Here is an 18,764-nt window from a genome sequence, read left to right on the forward strand (position 1 = left end):
CAATGAGAGGTGGGTAAATATACAAACTGACTCTTACAGTTGAAGGACCAAGATGCAACAATATTAATCGGCTGTTTCTTACGATGGTTTTGCAGAAAGTGAATTTGCACACTCCACTCAAGTAAAATGCAGTGTGACCACGGTCAACTGCCACCTGTCTACTTATGGTGGAGGGTTTTCAGCAACCAAGTTAACCTAGGTGGGATTTCATTCTGCCATGTGGCCGTGACAGAGCATACAGAGAAGGAGGATGGACTAGGTTAGAAACTGAAACACACCGTGATTTAGGAGACATGTCTGAGCAGTAATAATACTGTTGATGCAACACGCATCACAAGAGCAAGTGGAAATTGGGTTTCTGCCTGTTGTGAGGAGATTATCCAGCTACTAGTGGGCCTCCTGAGGGAGGTGTGTCTTCAGTAGAGAAGACCTGCTGTGTTTATTTGTGTCAATAGCCAGCCTCCCAGTAGATCATGACGGTCTCTAGAGTTGTTGATCCAGGCGTGCATGTGTTTGAAGCTGTAATTCTATATGACAGGTCCTTTGAAGAGGAAGATAAACTAAATCTGCTGGTTTTAGCCTTTTGAATTACTGACTTTATTTGAATGACTTCAGGCAGTAAAGAACTTAGAAATCATCTAATTCAGCTCTTTTTCTGATAGAAGAAAATGAGACCTAGGGAGGGTCACACATTCACGCACTCATTTGAAAGATATCTTTTTAGCACACTCTGTTGAAGGCAGGCACTACCCTGATCATGAATAAGTAGGCTGAACGTATAATTTATCATCCAAAGCAGGAGACTTTTGAGAATGAAACAGGGTGCTATTAATAATTATGCCAAGACATTAAACAAAAACCAAAACTCCTGGGCAAACTTGATTGTAGTCACCTAAGACATAATGCTAACCCTCAAGGAGCCCAATATCTGAAAGAGAGATGTGTAACCACGAGATGGAGATAATCATGCACATGATAAGTACAGAGAAATGCTGGGGAAGGATGCACCTGACCCAGTGAGGAAAGACCTGTCGGAAAAAGTGATGCCTGCCCCAGCTGAGTGCAGAGGGCTGAGTCACAGTTTATCAGGTGGAGAAGGAGGGAAGGGGTGTTCCCACCAGAAAGAAGAGAATATACAAAGCCTTAGTGCCATTTTGATGCTTTGGGGGAGCTGTAAGTGGTTTCCCGTCGTCAGGATTTGTGGTGGGAGGACAGGGGATGCTGAAACGAGGCCCATGGGGACCAGTTATCAGGGCCTTGCACGGTGTGCAAAGGAGTGTGGATTTTATCCTTGTAGGCACAAGGGCACCATGGAAGGATTTTAAACAGGGCCATGACCTAATCATATTTGTGTTTTAGAAAGTTCACTCTGATAGCAAGTGGGAGATGCATTGGGGGAGGAGAGTATAGTCAGGAGGCTTTTGCATTAAGCCAGATGAATGATGACAAGACCTAGATTAGGCAGCGATGGCGAGGATAAGCCTTAAGGGGCAGAGTTGAAGGCTTTTAAAGAATATTGGCTCCAGTAACTAAAAAATCCAGAGCGTATGCCTGTTTCAAGCATGGCTACTTACAGGAGCTCAAACAATGCCATTAGAATCTGGACTCTCTTCTTATCTCGACTCAGCATCCTCTGACAGGTTCTACCTTGAAAACTCATATTCCCTCAGCTTCAAATCCAGTGGGAGTGGACTCCTGCCTTGGTACTCAATGAGTCACTGTGGCCAAGGGAATGAGAGTCTCTGATTAGCCAAGCTGGGTCACATGCTCTAGCCTGAGTTAGGGATGAGGCTGTACACAGATTGCACCAACTGAGAGAAGAGAAAGAAGTGGATCCAACAGGAAATCTAGGGCTTTTACTGGAAAGAGTGGACTACATATTGGGGAGGTGAAGAACACCTACCAGGGAGGCAGAGGTGGACTGACCCCCAGGACACTGCTCTGACCTCGGTCCCTTGGCCACAGAGCAAGGTCAGGAAAAGGTCATCCTTAGTCAGGAGGGAGTCATCCTTTTTCTCTCAATTTCCATGGAGGAGGAGAGTCTCTCTCCCCATGAGTAGGAGAGGGGAGGGAATAACTTGACTGAACTGACTCTTAAGACATTTGCTGACTCTAAGACATGAAGTTACTTTATCTCAAAAGGGAGAAATGGGAACTTCCCTGGTGGTCCTGTGGTTAAGACTCTGAGCTTCCACTGTAGGGGTCACAATTTCGATCCCTGGTCGGGGAACTAAGAACCCGCCTGCCACACGGTGCAGCCAAAAAATAAATAAATAAAAGGGAGAAGTGGCTCCAAACCCTCTCTCTGACCCACATGCAGCTACTCCCTCATTTTTTCTTCCCAGGAAGTGGATAAGTAGGTGGGGGCAGATTTGCCTGCACTTAGGGAGATAGCAAGGAGGCTCCATCTTTATTTCAGTCCTAAAGTACAGGCTCCACGGCCGCCTTGTCTATGGGATCATTTCAAGGTAAATTGCAGACGTTAGTGTGCTTCCCCTAAATCCTTTAGCGTGCATATCATTAAGCAGAATTCAATATTTGTGTTTTTTTGTTTGTTTTTAATTTATTTCTTTATTTATTGGCTGCGTTGGATCTTTTTTGCCCGTTTGCAGTGGCTTCTCCTGTTGTGGAGCATAGGCTCTGGGAGTGTGAACCTCAGTGGTTGCAGCACGTGGGCTTAGTAGTTGCAGCTCGAGGGCTCTAGAGCGCAGGTTCAGTGGTTGTGGTGCACAGGCTTAGTTGCTCCGAGGCATGGGGGATCTTCCCGGATCAAGGATCGAATCCTTGTCCCCCGCATTGGCAGGCAGATTCTTAACCACTGCACCACCAGGGGAATCCCCAGAATTCAGTATTTGTTTACAGCTTTTCTTCTGAGGTGAAATTTGGTTAGGTTGAAATGCAGAAATCTGATGTGTGTACTCACTGAGTTTTGAGAAATGCATACACCTGTGTAAACCACACCTGGAAGACTTTTTATTGCCGTAGAGCGAACAGAAAATCCAATGGCAACTACCTTGAGATTTTATTCGAGGGCAGGGAAGAACTAGGCCATCAGAGTGGGTTTCAAGGAACAGCAAGGCCAAGGAGGTGTTGGAGGATAAAGCTCTTCTCTGATTACATCCCACCAGGCCTGCCTGTTCAAGGTCGTAGTTACACTGTACAGTGATCCCTTAGAACCACGACACAGAATAGTACTCAGTCACTTTGGGCCCCTGTTAATGATGTTATTGCTGTTATTGTTATTACCCTCATCTGACTGGTGATCCTTTGTCAATTAAAAAAAATATATATATATATATTTATTTGCTTTGGTTGCACTGGGTCTTAGTGCGGCATGCACATAGGATCTAGTTCCCTGACCAGGGATCGAACCAGAGCCCCCTGCATTGGGAGCGCAGAGTCTTACCCACTGGACTACTAAGGAAGTCCCCTTTGTCAATTTTTAATTGGTCAAAACCCTGTAAAAAAAGAAGGGAGAGTGGTAGAATCTGGACATGACACCTTACCCTGAACTCCCTACCAATTCTGAGATTTTAACTGAAAAAGAGCAAATAATGAATAGTGTTATTTGTGAAAGTGAACTGACCCAGGGAGATGGCAGGTTGCCTATTCAGCAGCTATTCCGTCCATTTTCCTTGATGGCAAAACCCACCTCCAGCTAGAAAGGCTGCAGATGCCCACAGCCCTTCCTATAGCTGGGCATGTTAACCAATCCAGGCCAAGGAGATATTAGGGAAAGTTGCCGGGGGCTTCTGGGAAAGAGTTCCTCCCTGATAAAGAGTTCCATGGGAGAAAATGCCCCCTTTCCTTCCTAAATTTGAACGTTGTCACTTTAGGATGTGATGCTTAGAGCTATGGCAGCTACCTTGCCACCATGAGAGTAAAGCTAAGTGAATCTAAGAAAAGTCAGCTCATACCCCTGAGTCTTAGAACTGCTGAATTCTGGAGTGTTTACCTCTAGATGCCTTGTTTTGTGAAGTCATAAATTCCTCACTGTTTGTTACCTTTCATTGGATAGTCTGTTCCTTGCAGCCTTAAGCATGCTAACTGATACACATGATCTGTAAAATTTGTTGCTAATAAGCCAGAGCATTTCCTAGAAGCAGTCTTATTTGTATCACAAAGAAGATCAGACTGTTAACTAACTATTTGAAAGAAAACTGTAATCCACTGATTTGTGGCATGGGTAAGCCATAAGTTCTCAAATCAGTTAAGGTTGTGGAACAGGAATTGTTTCAAAATGATGGTTTTCCATAATTGTAAGGTTTATAACATCGTCCTTGTCACCTTCAGGCTCCAAATAGCTCAGAATGGAAACTGTCTTCTTATTTCTGACTATATCTATGAGTATGAAGCTGGTGGCTGACTTGGGGTTTCCTGTGGGGCTAGGCTACACAAAAAGGTCCTGTGAAATCTTGATATATCTAATTATATCATCCAAACTGAAAACAACTTTGTTGGCAGAAAACATGGTTTTATTACAGGTGCCCTGTATAAAATCTCAAGCAAGTTATACATGCCCAGAGAAAAATGATTTTTTTTTCAAACTGGTAGATTTTCCATTAATGATCAACATTCAATAAATATTTATTAAGTGCCTACTATGGGCCAGGGTTTGAGGTGGACACTGGGAATATAGCAGTGAGCCAGACAGCTTTCACCACAAAGAGCCCCCAGATTAGGAGGGAGGAGGGAAAAGTAACCAGGCAATTAGAACGCAGAGCTAGAGGCATTTCTATAGGGCCAAGTCCACGGGGAGCAGTGAGATCCCAGAGGAGTTCATTCATTCATTCAACTGATCATCATTCAGCATATTTATTGAGCATCTACGAGGGCGAGTCAAAAATTATCCACACTCCAGTTACATTAAAACCTCTGTAAATGCTACAGCCAGAGTGTGGATAATTTTTGACTCCCCCGCGTACAATGTGCCTGGGCACTGTGCTAGGAACAGAGAAACAGTGGGGAAAAAAGAGACATAGTCCCTGTTCTCATGTTGCTTTCAGTCTGATGGGGAAAAAAGACAGGTAAACACGTAGCTACAGCTAATGCTAGGAGAGGGAAGCCTCTAAGAGGGCACCAAACCCAAATTTGCGGCGGTGGGTAAGGATCTGAGCAGAGATGGGAAGGATCAGAAGGTGGGGGAGAATGTTCCAGACCAAAGGGACGGTACTGTGCATAGTCACAGGGGCACGAGAGGCCACGGACAAGGTCATTTGAAATGGCTGGAGCAAAAATCTGGTGGAGGGCATTTGCAAGGTGCCAAGGTGGTGGGGAAGGTGAGCATTGGCAGGAGATAACCAGTGACCAGATCCTGACAAATCTTGTAACCCAAGGGTTAAGGAGTTTGGGCTTTTTCTGATGATAATGGGTAAAGAAGAGGGGAATGAAGCAGGGGAATGAAGTGGTCAGATGTTCACTTAAGAAAGTCACTGGCTGCCATGTAGAAAGGGGATTGGAGGGTGAGACTCCAGGGGCAGGGGACCAATTGGGAGGCTGTTGCAGTTCCATTGGCAAGTGCTGGCAGTGACCTAAGAACATCCAAGGAGAACGTGCACTGATCAGAGAGCTACTTGAGAGGCACAATCAACAGGAAATGGGGAACACGGGAGAGAAGGCTCCAGACACATGCTCATTTCTGACTTTAGCAAAGAAGAAGATAGTAGAGCACCTGAAGTTTGGAGGTGGGGGTGGGTGATCGGTTCTTTTCAGCATATGTTGAATGTGAGGGGCCTGTGGGCGAGGCGTCTGGAGATGTCCTGGGGGTGACTTGGGCTGGAACTGAGGCGAGAGTGCAGCTGGAGTCTGTGGTTGCACGTCTTCATAATAAGGGGTCACTGAGCCCCTGTGCGTCGCTGAGGTCACTCGTGAGTGTTTGGAGTGAGATGAGGGCAGGGACAGGGACAGGACCCTGAGAAAGACTCGTATTGAAGGAGGTGGGCTCACAAATAAGGCGGAGACAGGCCAGTCAGGCAGGAGGAGAACCAGGAGATGGTGGTGGCCCAGAAATCAAGGAGGAGTTAACATGTATCTGGTATTTACTTTTAACTTTTGGTGTAGATGTGGATGGTTTACAGAAAACTTATAAGGGGAAAGCATACATGTGAAACACTTCTATCCTTGAGACTTCTTCTTCTTCTTTTTTTCCTATAATTTTAAGAAACAAGTCCTCTCTGCCTCACAGAATACCAGAGTTCTCTAAGGCCGTAATTAGAGAACCACTGGCCTAAAAGAAGGAGGTATTACAAGAAGCTAGAAGTTTCCTTGGAGTCTAGAAAGAGAGAACCTGGGAGGAAGGACATATCTCCACTGATCCTGCAGTGGTTGAGGGAGGAAGCTTGAATATGGCAGGAACACACTTTCTATCTCTGGAGGAGGAGCTGAGTCCAAGGGTCACTCTTGGACCTTTTCACTGTTCATGGCGCTCTCCCTGCAAACCTGTGAGTTGGATTTCCCAGGGGTCACTTAGAAGTCAGCATCTCATGAGTTTGGTTAGAAAGTGTCCTCGGGCTCTAGCAGATCAACTTGAAGGAACTGATGAGGTTCTGGAGCCTACAAAGTTGACTTGGGTCTTAGCGACCCCTTAGGACACTTGTTCAACAGGACAGCAGCCCACTCCCTGAGCATGTCATTAGCTGCAGCATATTGTACTGGAGTTTCTGCCCCTCAACCACTCTGGCAGGGAGAATCTGACACTGTTTGCCTTGAACTCTACACAAGGGAGGAAGCAGTAATGAAAATATCGGAGGAGGGTATTAAGCCCCCAAACGCTCATCTTGAATCTGCCACTTAATTGCCCCTTTCTTTCCTGTTCCCCATGATCTTTCCTGGGGAAACCTTTCCCTGTAGCTCCCCCAACACACATATGGAAAAATGAACACCTCTCTGGATAACTTTTGTCCTGTGGTCCAGAAGGTGACTTCTGTTCTTTGTTATGGTGCAGCCAGGAAGCACAGGAAAAACCCTGACTGGGAACTCGGATCTCTGTGGTCAGTTTGACTGACATCATAGAGTGGCCCTGGGGTTTGGGCTTGTATAGGTGGGGAGGATTCAAAAACAAAAAACACTCCCCTGCCCTTGAAGAATGCACAAGGCATGATGTGTGACTTGCACACAAGAGCACTTAACTGTAACTACCACCCACAGCCCCTCGATGTGTGAGGTGGGTGGGGTGGGTAGGGGCAAGACATGTGCTTTGTGGGGGCTGTGCTGGGGATAGAAGCCTGGGAGGCTCTGTACAATCAAATGCCAAGATTTAAGATCACTTAAAACTACACAAACGGGAAGGATGCCAGGAACTGAGTGGTTTCTCATTGCGGGGTGAGGGGTGGGCGGCGCAGAACCCAGTGGTCCTCCATGTGTAACCTCGCTCAGCAGAAGCTCAAGGCCTGACTCCTCTCCGTCCTCAGAGCTGAGCATGGGCGTCTTTCCTCTGGCCGCAATGATCTGGTCATTGAGGCTTCTTCATCTAAGATTCAGGAAATGCTTATCTTACAGAGCTCCATAACATTACCACTGGCTTTCAGACCCAGATACCTGCTGAAGTTCAACCACTCTTGATTGTTTTAAAATAAGCTGTGTGAACCCTCTTCTGCTTGCCAAAAAGAAGAAACGGTTGTTTCAGGATGATGGTTTTTCGTCTTTGCAGGTATATCAACGTCATCATAGTCATCTTCAGGCTCAATATAGCTTGAGACGGCAACTGTCTTCTTATTTCTAACTTTATTTACCGACGAGTATGCAGCTGGTGGCAGACTTGGGGTTTCCTGTGGGGCTAGAATATACAAAAAGGTATTAGATGCAAAGCTATTGTGTGTTTATATACTTTTGGCCAAGGGGCTCTGCATGATTTTCATGGGTTTCAGTGATCCTCCCACTTCTTGGTGGGCCAGATCCCCATTTTACAGAGGAAACTGAGGTGCAGACATGACACAGTCTCAGGCTCACCCAAGTGAGTAAGTGGCAAATATCGGTCAGACATCTTGACTCCCTTGTCCCTATGCCTGACTGCACTGCTGTGGGAACCACGAGACAGAAGTTTAGACAAGACGCTGACCAAAGCTAGTAGCCAAATGAGTAGTGCTGTGTCTATAGATCCTAATTCTCATAAGGAAGTGATTCAACCCGTATTTCCTTTTGGGCGCATCCCTCACAATGACTTACACTGCTTTCCAGAACTGTCCATAATTGCTCATGTCCATCATCCCTCTGCTAAGAAGGAAGGGGGCAGTTGTGTCATCAAAAGGTGGGATTAATGGAGGATGGGGACAAAGCAAACGGACTAAAGTGGTAGGAAAAGGGTAGTGGAACAGCTCAGCTCCACCTTTGATGGGGCCTGGAACTGCCTCACCACAATCTCATCTTTTCCTAAGAGAACGTGAAAAGCAGCCACCATTTCATTTCATGCGAAGTCCTGCAGTTAGATCCAAGTTCATCTTCAGGGTCCAGTAGTCACCAGCTGTGTGACCATGAGTAACTCACTTAACTTCTCTGTGTCCTCCTCTGTCAGAGGGACATAATAATGTACCTGCCTCACTGAGTTGTTGAGAGGATTAAATGAGATAGTATCTATAAAGTGCCTAGCATGGGACCTGACACACAGCACCTGCTCAATAAATGTTAGCTAATATTAGTTATCCATTTAATTAAAACATTTTCATCCATTATCTACTAAGGTCCAGGGACTGTTTTTAGTGGTGGGTAAACAGCGGTGAACAAGACAAGAAAGGCACCTATTTCCTAGAGCTCATATTATGATGGAGGAGATAGATAACAAACAAATGAAGGATAACTAAATAAGCCCATTTAGGATAATTGTCATAAGCCTCATAAGGAAAATTAGCAGGATTTCTTTATATAGGATGGTCAGGAATGAACTCTCTGAGGTGGTGATATTTGAGCTAACACCTGAAGGGTTAGGTAAAGCCAGCTCTGTGTAGAGCTCAAGGAAGAACATTCCAGTCAAGAGAATCAGGCAGAGTTTTTCTGATAGGAAGTGTGAGAGGCTGCAGTGTCCCTTTATTCCCATGCTGCAAGCTGGAATTTGAATATGAATTTACACATCGAATATTGGAAGCATTGGTACTTATTCTGCCCCCTTTAAACTTAATTTATCTCTTTAAAACAGGTTGCTGCCACCTGCAAATTTCAGTGTTATAGACTGAATGTTTGTGTCCCAACAAAATTCATATGGTGAAGCTCTAACCACCAGTGTGATTGTATTTAGAGATGGGGCCTCTAAGGAAGTAATTAAGGTTAAATAAGGTCATAAGGGTGTGGCCCTGATCCAATAGGATTAGTGCCCTTATGAGAAGAGACACCAGAGAGCTCTCTCCCCTCCATGTGAGGACACAGTGAGAAGGCAGCCATCTGCAAGCCTGGAAGAGTCCTCACCAGAAACTAAATTGGCTGGCACCTTGATCTTGGACTTCTAGCCTCCAGAACTGTGAGGAAATTACTGTTGTTTAAGCCACATGTCCACGTCATTGCTTTATGACTAAGACACCAAGATAAATGTATTATTCTACCCTGAATAAGACTGGTATCAGCAAAGTATACTCACAGGCAACTTCTGCAGAAAGCGCACCCCTGGGTGGCAGAGGGGGTAATTGAACTGAGAACTGATCTGTAACATTCCTGGAGAGAGAGGAAGAAGAGGAGTCAGTGTTCGGTTTTGATCACATCTACCGATTTAAAAGAAAATGTCAAGGAAAGTGGACAGAGTTGAACATTCAAATCTTGGTCCCTGAAGATTGGAAGCATTTCCTTCTGTTTCTAGGTCTTTGTATCCTATGGTAACTGGCACTCTGAAGAAACCATTTCCTTTAGCCCGGGGAACAGCTGGATTTGAGGGAAGGGAGTTGAAGCACTATAACTTAGAGCTCTTCTTGCTGTGTTCATCTCAGCTGGATTAGGAGGGGGAGGTAAGCACCAGGTGTATTTTGATTTGAAAAACAGATGTACTCCTAACGCAAAGTGTGCACACATCATGTGACAGCAATACTGGGTATTTATCCTGCTGATCACCAAAATATAAGGTACTAGAATGTTCATAGCAGCCCTATTCACAATAGCCCCAAACTGGACGCTACCCAAATACCCATCAGTGTTAGAATGGATAAATGCATCATGGGGCACAGTGGATAAGACTCCATGCTCCCAATGCAGGGGGCCCGGGTTTGATCCCTGGTCAGGTAACTAGATCTCACATGCATGCCGCAAGTAGGAGTTCGCATGCCACAACTAAGGAGTGCTGGAACCACATACAACAAGGAGCCCATGTTCTGCAACTAAGGCCTGGCACAACCAGAGAGAGAGAGAGAGAGAGAGAAAGAAAGGAAGGAAGGAAGGAAGGAAGGAAGGAAGGAAGGAAGGAAGGAAGGAAGGAAGGAAGGAAGGGAGGGAAAATTCATTGTGGTTCACTCCCACAGTGGAATACTCTATGGCAATAAGATGAACAATCTAGTACCTCAAAAACTGGTACAAGAGTGTAATGCAATTATATTCCAATAAAAAAAAAAAAGATGAACAATCTACAACCATGCACAATGACTCTCACAAAAAAAAATGCTGGGCAGAAGAAGCTAAACACCAAATAATACACACTGTATAATTCCATGTATATGAAGCATAAAAACAGGGAAAAACGAGCCTATGCTATTTCTGATGGCAGTTATCCTTGGGGTTTGATGGAAAGGGAATATTTGCGGTTGAGGAGCTGATAATTTTGTTTCTTCTGGGTGCCAGCGACTGAGTCTGTTCAGTTTGTGGAAATTCATCAAGTTGTACTCTTGCCATGTGTATTTTTCTGTGTTTATATTATACTTCAGTAAGAAGTTTTAATAAAAAGATAGACTCCAAGAAAGCTTCCTACCCAGACCCCCATTGCCCTCTATGTCCTCTGATTTCCAAACTGGTACTTTTTTTCCAGATTGATTCTTCTGAGCCAAGTTTTGGCCTCCTGTATGTGCTTAAGTCCCTCTGGGAATGCAGAAGCATTTTTAGGCTGTTGGGGTGAATGGAGGAGGAACATGTGGCAAGAGCTCCATCAGTGGCCTGTCTCCACCCTTCCGTGGCTCTTCCCAGGAGAAGAGGGAAATTTATCTGACTTGGGGAAAAATCTAGCTTCTCCCACTTTCTCCTCCAGAGCTGGCCTGACTGCCTAAAGCATATATTCTGCTTGAGTCTTTGCCACTCAGAGAAATGGCCCTGTCCGGGGTTGGGGGAGACCTGAGGCTGTCGAGGGCTGCCTGTGCACTGTGTGGGAAAGTTTGCCTGGTTTTGAATTAGGAAACAAGCTTGGCCATGGAGAGGAGCCGCATTCTGCAATGTCAGTTTTATTCTCAATAATGGCAATATTTTGGTTACCTAACTGCATGATATATTTGTCTTAGTCCTCAAGGGGATCAGAATCGGTGGGGAAGAGGTCTATTATTTACTGAATCCCTTGAGCCCCAACAAAAGCCACTTTAGAATGACTTTATATTTTTGGTTTTTTAATTTATTTTTTTTGCTTTATTATTTGTTTATTTATTTTAATTTTTACTGAAAAAATCTTTTGGCCACACTGTGTGGCTTGCAGGATCTTAACTCCCCAGCCAGGGATGAAACCCAGGCCCTTGACAGTGAAAGCTCAGAGTCCCAACCACTGGACTACTATGGAATTCCCAGTGCAAACATTTTAAAGAAAGAACTGGCCCTTGACCAGCTTCTGGGAGATAATCTCTAAACCCTTAGAACATCCTGCCGGTTAAGAGTGTCTGTGTATAACGGGGCCTTGGGCCAGCTGGAGAGCTTATGCTAACAATGTGACTGATGGTGAGTGCCTGCTGTGTTTGCCCAGGGCCCTGGGTCTTGCTGTATCAGTTTGGCCTCTGGAGTGGGGCAGGAGATGGAATAGCCTCAGTAGGTCCTGCAGGTGCTCCTTGCCTATGAGATGCGTCGCCGGTAAAAACCATAGAAACCAAGTCTTGGGTGAGCTTCTCTGGTTGGCATTGCTTCTCACATGGGGTCACACATCAATGTTGTGAGAATTAAGTGCAGTCTGTGTGATTCACATGGGAGAGGACAGCTGCCCTGGACTCCATCCTATGTGACTTTTCCTTTGCTGAGTTTGATCAGTATCCTTTCGCTGTAATAACCTATAACCTTTTCTGGGTCCTGTGAGGCCTTCTAGCAAATAATCCAGCCTAAAGGTGGTCTTGGGGACCCCCTACAGAGACAGCAGTAACAAAGCCTCAAAGATATCACAAGATACAAGAGTAAAATGAATGGTATATTTTTATTCAGTACATAGCTTTTAGAAGACTATATTTGTAATCTCAAAAGAAAAGAAGGGTAAAACAAAACAAAACAAAACAAAAAGAAGGGTAAACCTAACCCTGAGTGGTGGGCCCAGAACACAGTGCCCGACCTGTGACCTCTATCAAACTAGATGAGACTGGGGAGGAGTTGGAGAGCGGAGAGAGCCAGGTGTTACCCTGCACCCCAAAGCCCTAAGGCCCCTTCCCTTGCAGTGCGGACAGTTGGCGGACATGACATCTCCCTGGAGTTTAAGGCACACTGCACAGTAGCGCAGGCGCAAGAATGGAAGTGAATAGGCAGTTCTCAAAATTAAAATGCAGAAGGATTCCCTCCCCAACTTACTCATACATCGTTTCTTCATCTCTCTGCTTTTGCTTCAAGGGCTTGGCAACTTCCCATTTCTTTCCTAAGGAAAAAAAAAAAGTATATTCATTTAGGAAGAATTATCAAAAGTTGGTATTTTTAGAGTTTAGAAGAGATCAGAGACCCGGCGGGTTCAGGAATTTGGGAGAAAAACCATCCAGAGGAAATAGACTTAGGGACACAGAGCTCATAAGTGGTAGGGCTGGAATCTTACCCAGGCCGTCTGACCACAGAGCCTGGGCACTGCCCACTGCGGGCTGTGCCTATTCCCCCGTTGCCTAGTACTACGTCTACCTAGCACGTCACTGGCACTCAGAACTACTGGTCGAGTGAATGGCCAAAAGTGTGGTTGGGAGGAAATGAGATAAAGAATGGGAAAAGCAGTTTGTAAATGGTGATATGCTGGACATATAAGTTATTATTCATTATAACCTGCTTATTAATAGGAATGAGTCAAGATAAAAGAGAATGGGTACAGTTTTTGCTCAGGATCATATTCTTGTCCATACCTAGAAATGAAATGTATTAAAAAGGCAAGTGGATAGAGGACAACAGGGGCTAGAATGCATTTTTATATTAAAAAAAACTAATTACAATCAAGGGGTGGAGGGGAGAGAAGATTGAATGGGCAGGTCAGGGGACCTGAGTTCCGATTCCAACTCTGCCACCAGTTCCCAGGAGACCTCCACCAAGGCTCTGCCTGTCTCTGAACCTTAATTTTCTTATCTCTAAAAAGAGATTGAGAAGAATGACAAAAAGTTGTCACTTCTTGAACAGCCCTGACCTTTCAGCACTGGTTCAGCAGGATTCTGAGGCTGTGTGCAGATACAACGGGAGGACAGTGCCTTGCTTATAGAGGGGCGCCTGCCCAGGTTGCCCCAGGGCAAGATGGCTGTACCTTTCAGTGTATTTACCATCCCCAGGTGTACTCCAGGCCTAGGTCATTATGTAAAGGGATAGGATCTCAAAAAAATACACCACTGAATCAAGGATTTCATGTTTTTGGAGATGAATGGTAAAGCAGAAATCCACTTATGGATGATCTAAAGTTACATTTATCCTCCAGGAAGCTGCTTATTTATGTCTGAGGATACTAAGAACCTCTATCCAAGGCAGATGTGACACCAGAAAATTCAGAGTATGATCTCAGAGTAGGCACTCATAGTGATCAAACATGTTGATCATGGAATGAGTCCATTTTTCACGCCTCAAGACATTTCTTTAAACCACTTTATTGTGGAATGATTGCCATACAAAATGCTGTACATATTTCATGTGTACAACATGTATACAACTTGACACGTTTGGAATCAAGACAGTTTTTGACATTCCATGGACTCGGACCCTCATTCACGTCCCAGAGGTAGGATGCTGTGAGCAGCAGCCACACTGCAGAGAGACAGCACTAGAGCACAGTGTGCCTTGAAACAGGTTCTGCTTTCACCCAAACCCTTGGGGCTAGTAGAGTTCTTGGAGATTAGATAACCTCCCTCCCTTCACAGTGCAGAGGGGGATATTGAGGCCCAGAGACACAAATGAGTGGCAGGGCTAGGACTCAGCCCAGGATGCATGATGCTAAACCCAGAGTTCAGCCTATACAGGCCCAGAACTCATCTTTTGCCCTAAAGAAGCCTTCATGCCCTGCTAACCACCTCTCCCCTACCCTCCCTCCACCTGCCCACATGAGATGGTCCTTACCTTGTCTAAGAAGACACCTACAGACACAGAACAGAAAGATGCTCAGGCCCACAGAGACACAGATGATGGCCACAGCCAAGATGATCCAGAAATTATCACTCCACCAACTCATTGCCATGGGATCCTGAGAAGAATGGAAAGAGAGGAATGAGGCATGAGTGAAAGGCTTCCTGGGGTGGTGGGAGCAGTTATCTACCATGTTGTACAGCTGCATCTGCTTAGGGACCAGGCAGGCACTGGTTCACAGTCAAACCCTGCTGATTGGCAGCTGGGAGACCTCAGGCAGGTGACTTAACCTTCTTCAAGCCTCAGTGTCCTCATCTACAATATGGGAGTGATACTGTCTACTACCTCAAGGGGAATTTATGAAGATTAGAGATAAGACATGTACTTATTAGTTCCCCTAGAAACTGTAGACATAGGGACTTTGCTGGTGGTGCAGTGGTTAAGACTCCAAGCTCCCAATGCAGGGGGCCTGGGTTCGATCCCTAGTCAGGGAACTAGATCCTACATGCATGGCACAGCTAAGAGTTCGCATGTCACAACTAAAGAGCCCTTGAGCCACGACTAAGGAGCCTGCCTGCTGCAACTAAGACCTGGTGCAACCAAATAAACAGATGGAAACTGTACACATAATCACTGCTCTTTCTCATACTGTCAAACATGTAGCAGGAAGGGAAAATGCCATTGAAAGCAATAACTGACTGTAGTTGTTTTTATATCGAAGGGGCGACATAGACTTAATTCATAACAGAGGAGACAGAATTTTGAGAGCTTTTTTGTTTTTTGAGGTGGGTGTTAGAAAAATACCTTGATGGGTCTCTTTGAGTGAGGCATGGTCAGAAGGAGAAGGTAAAGATGCAAAGCAAACTGAATTAGTCTGCGTGAGAAAAGTAACAGCCTTTGGGGGCTAAAGGCTGGCTGACTAGAGAGGAGGAGAGTTTGGGAAGAGGGTCAGAGCAGAGGGAGAGGTCACGAAGAGAGTAGGTCTTAAATATTCTCCCCACAAGAAAGAGTAATTGTGTGACGTGGTGGAGGTGTTAGCTAACACTATGAGGGTAATCATTGTGCAATATGTAAGTGTATCAATTAACATGTAGCACACCTTCAAGCTATGCAATGTTATATGTCAATTATATCTCAATAAATCTAAGGGAAAAAAAAGAAGAGAGCAGAAAGTTGGAGCATCAGTAGAAAGTCCCCATAGTGGAAAATAACCAATGCATTTGTAGGAAAGTTATGTCTAATATTCAGTCTTCAAATGTTGCCTGTATAATGCTGTGCTGTGACTGTCTGTTCCCATCAAATCTTCAATAAAATTGCGCAACAGAAGCTTGTATGAACAGAGCCTGGGGAGAAATGACATGTGTGCAGTGGTTTTTCAAGCAGGGGTGACACACGGGTAAGTAGAACAGCAGCTGCCAGGCTCCAAGTGACAGTGGGGAGCAGACTGCCGGACGGACTCATAGGAGTAGCCTCCAGGAATTCAGGGAGATCTCGGGGAAAGGCTGAGCTCCCCTCTTCTGTGGAATAGACCCTTTGCTAGTTGATTTGGATATTAAAATAGAAATAATTCTTGAGGACTGGGAGATATCCAGACATGTCCTGGTTATATGAGAGTCACCTCCCTGTGTCACCATTTAGCCAATGGAAACTCAGCCACGTATGTTCATGTAGTGCCATTTCTGATTCATGCTTTTGCACTATTTACAATATCACTGAGGACCCAGGAAGGGGGCCGAGGAACAGGGGCCAAATTAGGCTGCTGCTAAAACCATTATTACTACAAAGTCCTAATGACTTATTATTTAAACATGTGTTTGAATTCCTGGCATAGTGTCTTCATGTGTTAAGTTGTTACATAATGATTTGGATTTTTAGTTGCAAACTTCATTTCTTTTGTGAAGGTTTGGCTTGGTCAATATAATGTTCTTTGGCTATTCAGAAAGTTAAATGTGGCAAAACCAATCGTGTAACTAGCACTTTTCTATAAACATGATTCTGCAGCTTCCTTTTTTGTTCAACATCATGTTTTTGTCATTTATCGATGTTGGTGAATGTGCTGGGGATTTACTCTTAAGGGAGTGAAGTGTCCGCTACTGGGGGTATCTCCCCCACAAGGCATGCACTCAGCAGAGGTTTTGTTGTAGATCACATTTTCAGGGTGCACAAAAGAAAGCAAGAGAGGAAGAAGACCAAAGGGAAAAAGGAAAACCGTGGAGAATGGAAACTTGGTTCTCAGCAGGGACCTGTGAAATTTGGTTGTGCAGAGCCCAAAGGGCACTGGACTTAAGAAGATGCCACATATCAGAAGGCAGCCTCTTTGTTCAACAAACCTAAATTGGAATCTCTCCTTCTTTAGCTGTAGGGAGCCAATTAGATAGATAGGTAGATAGGTCAACAGATAGACAGCAAACTAGCTAGCTAGCTAGATACACACCTACATACATACATAGATGGATACTTAGATAGATAGGTACATAGATGGAATGATGGATGGATGAAAGGATGGATAGATAGCTAGATAGACAGACAGAAATTTCTTCCCTCCATTTTCTCATTCTCTTATTTATTTTAATTGAACTATAGTTTTACAATATTGTTTTAGTTTTGGGTGTAGGCAAAGTAATTCAGTTATATATATATATATTCTTTTTCAGATTCTTTTCCATTATAGGTTATTATAAGATGTTGAGTATAGTTCCCTGTGCTATACAGTAAATCCTTGTTGCTTATCTATTTTATATATAGTGGTGTGTATCTGTTAATCCCATACTCCTAATTTATCCCTCTCCTCCTTCCCCTTTGGTAGCTATAAGCTTGTTTTCTATGTCTGGGAGTTTGTTTCTGTTTTGCAAACAAGTTCATTTGTATTATTTTTTTTAATTCCACATATAAGTGATATTGTAACAGTTTTTGTCTTTCTATGTCTGACATTTCACTTAGTATGATAAACTCTAGGTCCATCCATGTTGCTGCAAATGATATTATTTCATTCCTTTTTATGTCTGAGTAATATTCCACTGTGTGTGTGTGTGTGTGTGTGTGTGTGTGTGTGTGTGTGTGTATGTACCACATCTTCTTTATCCATGCTTCTGTTGATGGACACTCACTCGCTTTTCTCTTACTTAAATGTCTCCTGGTTCTCAGTCTAATTTTCCATTCATATTTTCTATATATTTGTCCTTTTCTTTTACTCCTGATGAGTTTCTCCAACAAGAAACATAAACAGGACTTCCCCAGTGGTCCAGTGGTTAAGACTCTGTACTTCTGCTGCTGGGGGCACGGGTTCAACCCCGGTCAAGGAAGTTCCTCATGCCGTGCAGTGAGGCCAAAAAAAAAAAAAAAAGAAAAGAAAAGAAACATAAATATACTCTTTAGAGCTGTAGAAATACATACCAGAGATAGAGTTAAAAGCTGTTGCTTCTGAAAAGCATGACTGGGTGGGAGGAAGGAAGTGGGAGGCTAGGTGGCTGTGACGTTCCACTTAACCCCTCTGAATTCCTTGATTTTTTAAGTTTTGCGTTTACTTTGATAACATTGAAAAAAAGAGTCAATTAACCATATAGTGTAGCTTCCCATTGTTCAGATTTCAAGTTCAAAGGAATTTTATTCTCATCAGATTCTTGGGGAAGAAAGAGGAAGTAGGATGATGTCAGAAAGTGAAACTATGGGTCACTTTTCAGAACTATGCACAATGGTAAGAATTACAAATCAAATGGGTCTGATTTGCCATCAGATGTTGCATGTGTGTTTGGTGCGCCAAGCATTCTACAAGAGCTTTCTCATCACTCACCTCATTTCATCCTTACCACCATACCCTTTTCTAGACAGGGACCTGAGACAGAGGTGAAATGACCTGCCCCAGGTCACCCAGGTAGGAGGGAGGGTAGAATGTTTTCTCTCTGTGTCACAGGGCCTTCCGCTGAAGATGTTAGTCATGATGCCTTTGAATCATCAAGGAAAGGCCAAATGGGGGTCAGGATACCTTACTTTAAAAGAAGAATTGCTGTGGTGGTGCTATGGTGGTGTGAGGGCCCAAGGGATCCCCTAGAATGAATGATCAGGGCCCACAGTTGAGAAATGAGAGTCCCAAGTTCCCCACAATCTAAGATCAGAGAAATAGCACTCTGCCCCACAGACTGCTGACAGATGCCTTTTCAACAGAACCAAGATGAGCTTATCTTTTTGGAAGAATACAGCTGGGGGGGGGGGGGCATGAGAACCATACCCCATTCCCAGTTGGATGTTCTTTGGACTACTGGGCTAGTTTAATGGCCAGGGTGCCCCCAGAGAGGGGACAGGAGCTCTAGGGAGAGATGACAGGGAGTACAGCCAGTGGGGAGTGTGTCACAGCTGCACGATCAAGTTCAGGCCCTGGAAAGATACGGAAGCTGAAT

General features: G+C 44.5%; 1 protein-coding gene across 1 annotated transcript; it reads right to left on the bottom strand.

Annotated features, from left to right (window-relative positions):
- Positions 1-7,565: 7,565 nt before the first annotated feature.
- On the bottom strand, positions 7,566-14,482 carry SCIMP (SLP adaptor and CSK interacting membrane protein). Its single transcript, XM_057715772.1, has 4 exons — positions 14,365-14,482; positions 12,646-12,709; positions 9,563-9,636; positions 7,566-7,774 (listed from the first exon to the last, which is right to left on the bottom strand). Exons 1-4 carry the CDS (start codon positions 14,480-14,482, stop codon positions 7,566-7,568), a joined length of 465 nt encoding a protein of 154 aa, XP_057571755.1.
- Between the last annotated feature and the right edge of the window lie 4,282 nt (positions 14,483-18,764).

This window comes from Hippopotamus amphibius, chromosome 17 (assembly GCF_030028045.1).
Source record: "Hippopotamus amphibius kiboko isolate mHipAmp2 chromosome 17, mHipAmp2.hap2, whole genome shotgun sequence".
NCBI classification, from domain to species: Eukaryota; Metazoa; Chordata; class Mammalia; order Artiodactyla; family Hippopotamidae; genus Hippopotamus; species Hippopotamus amphibius.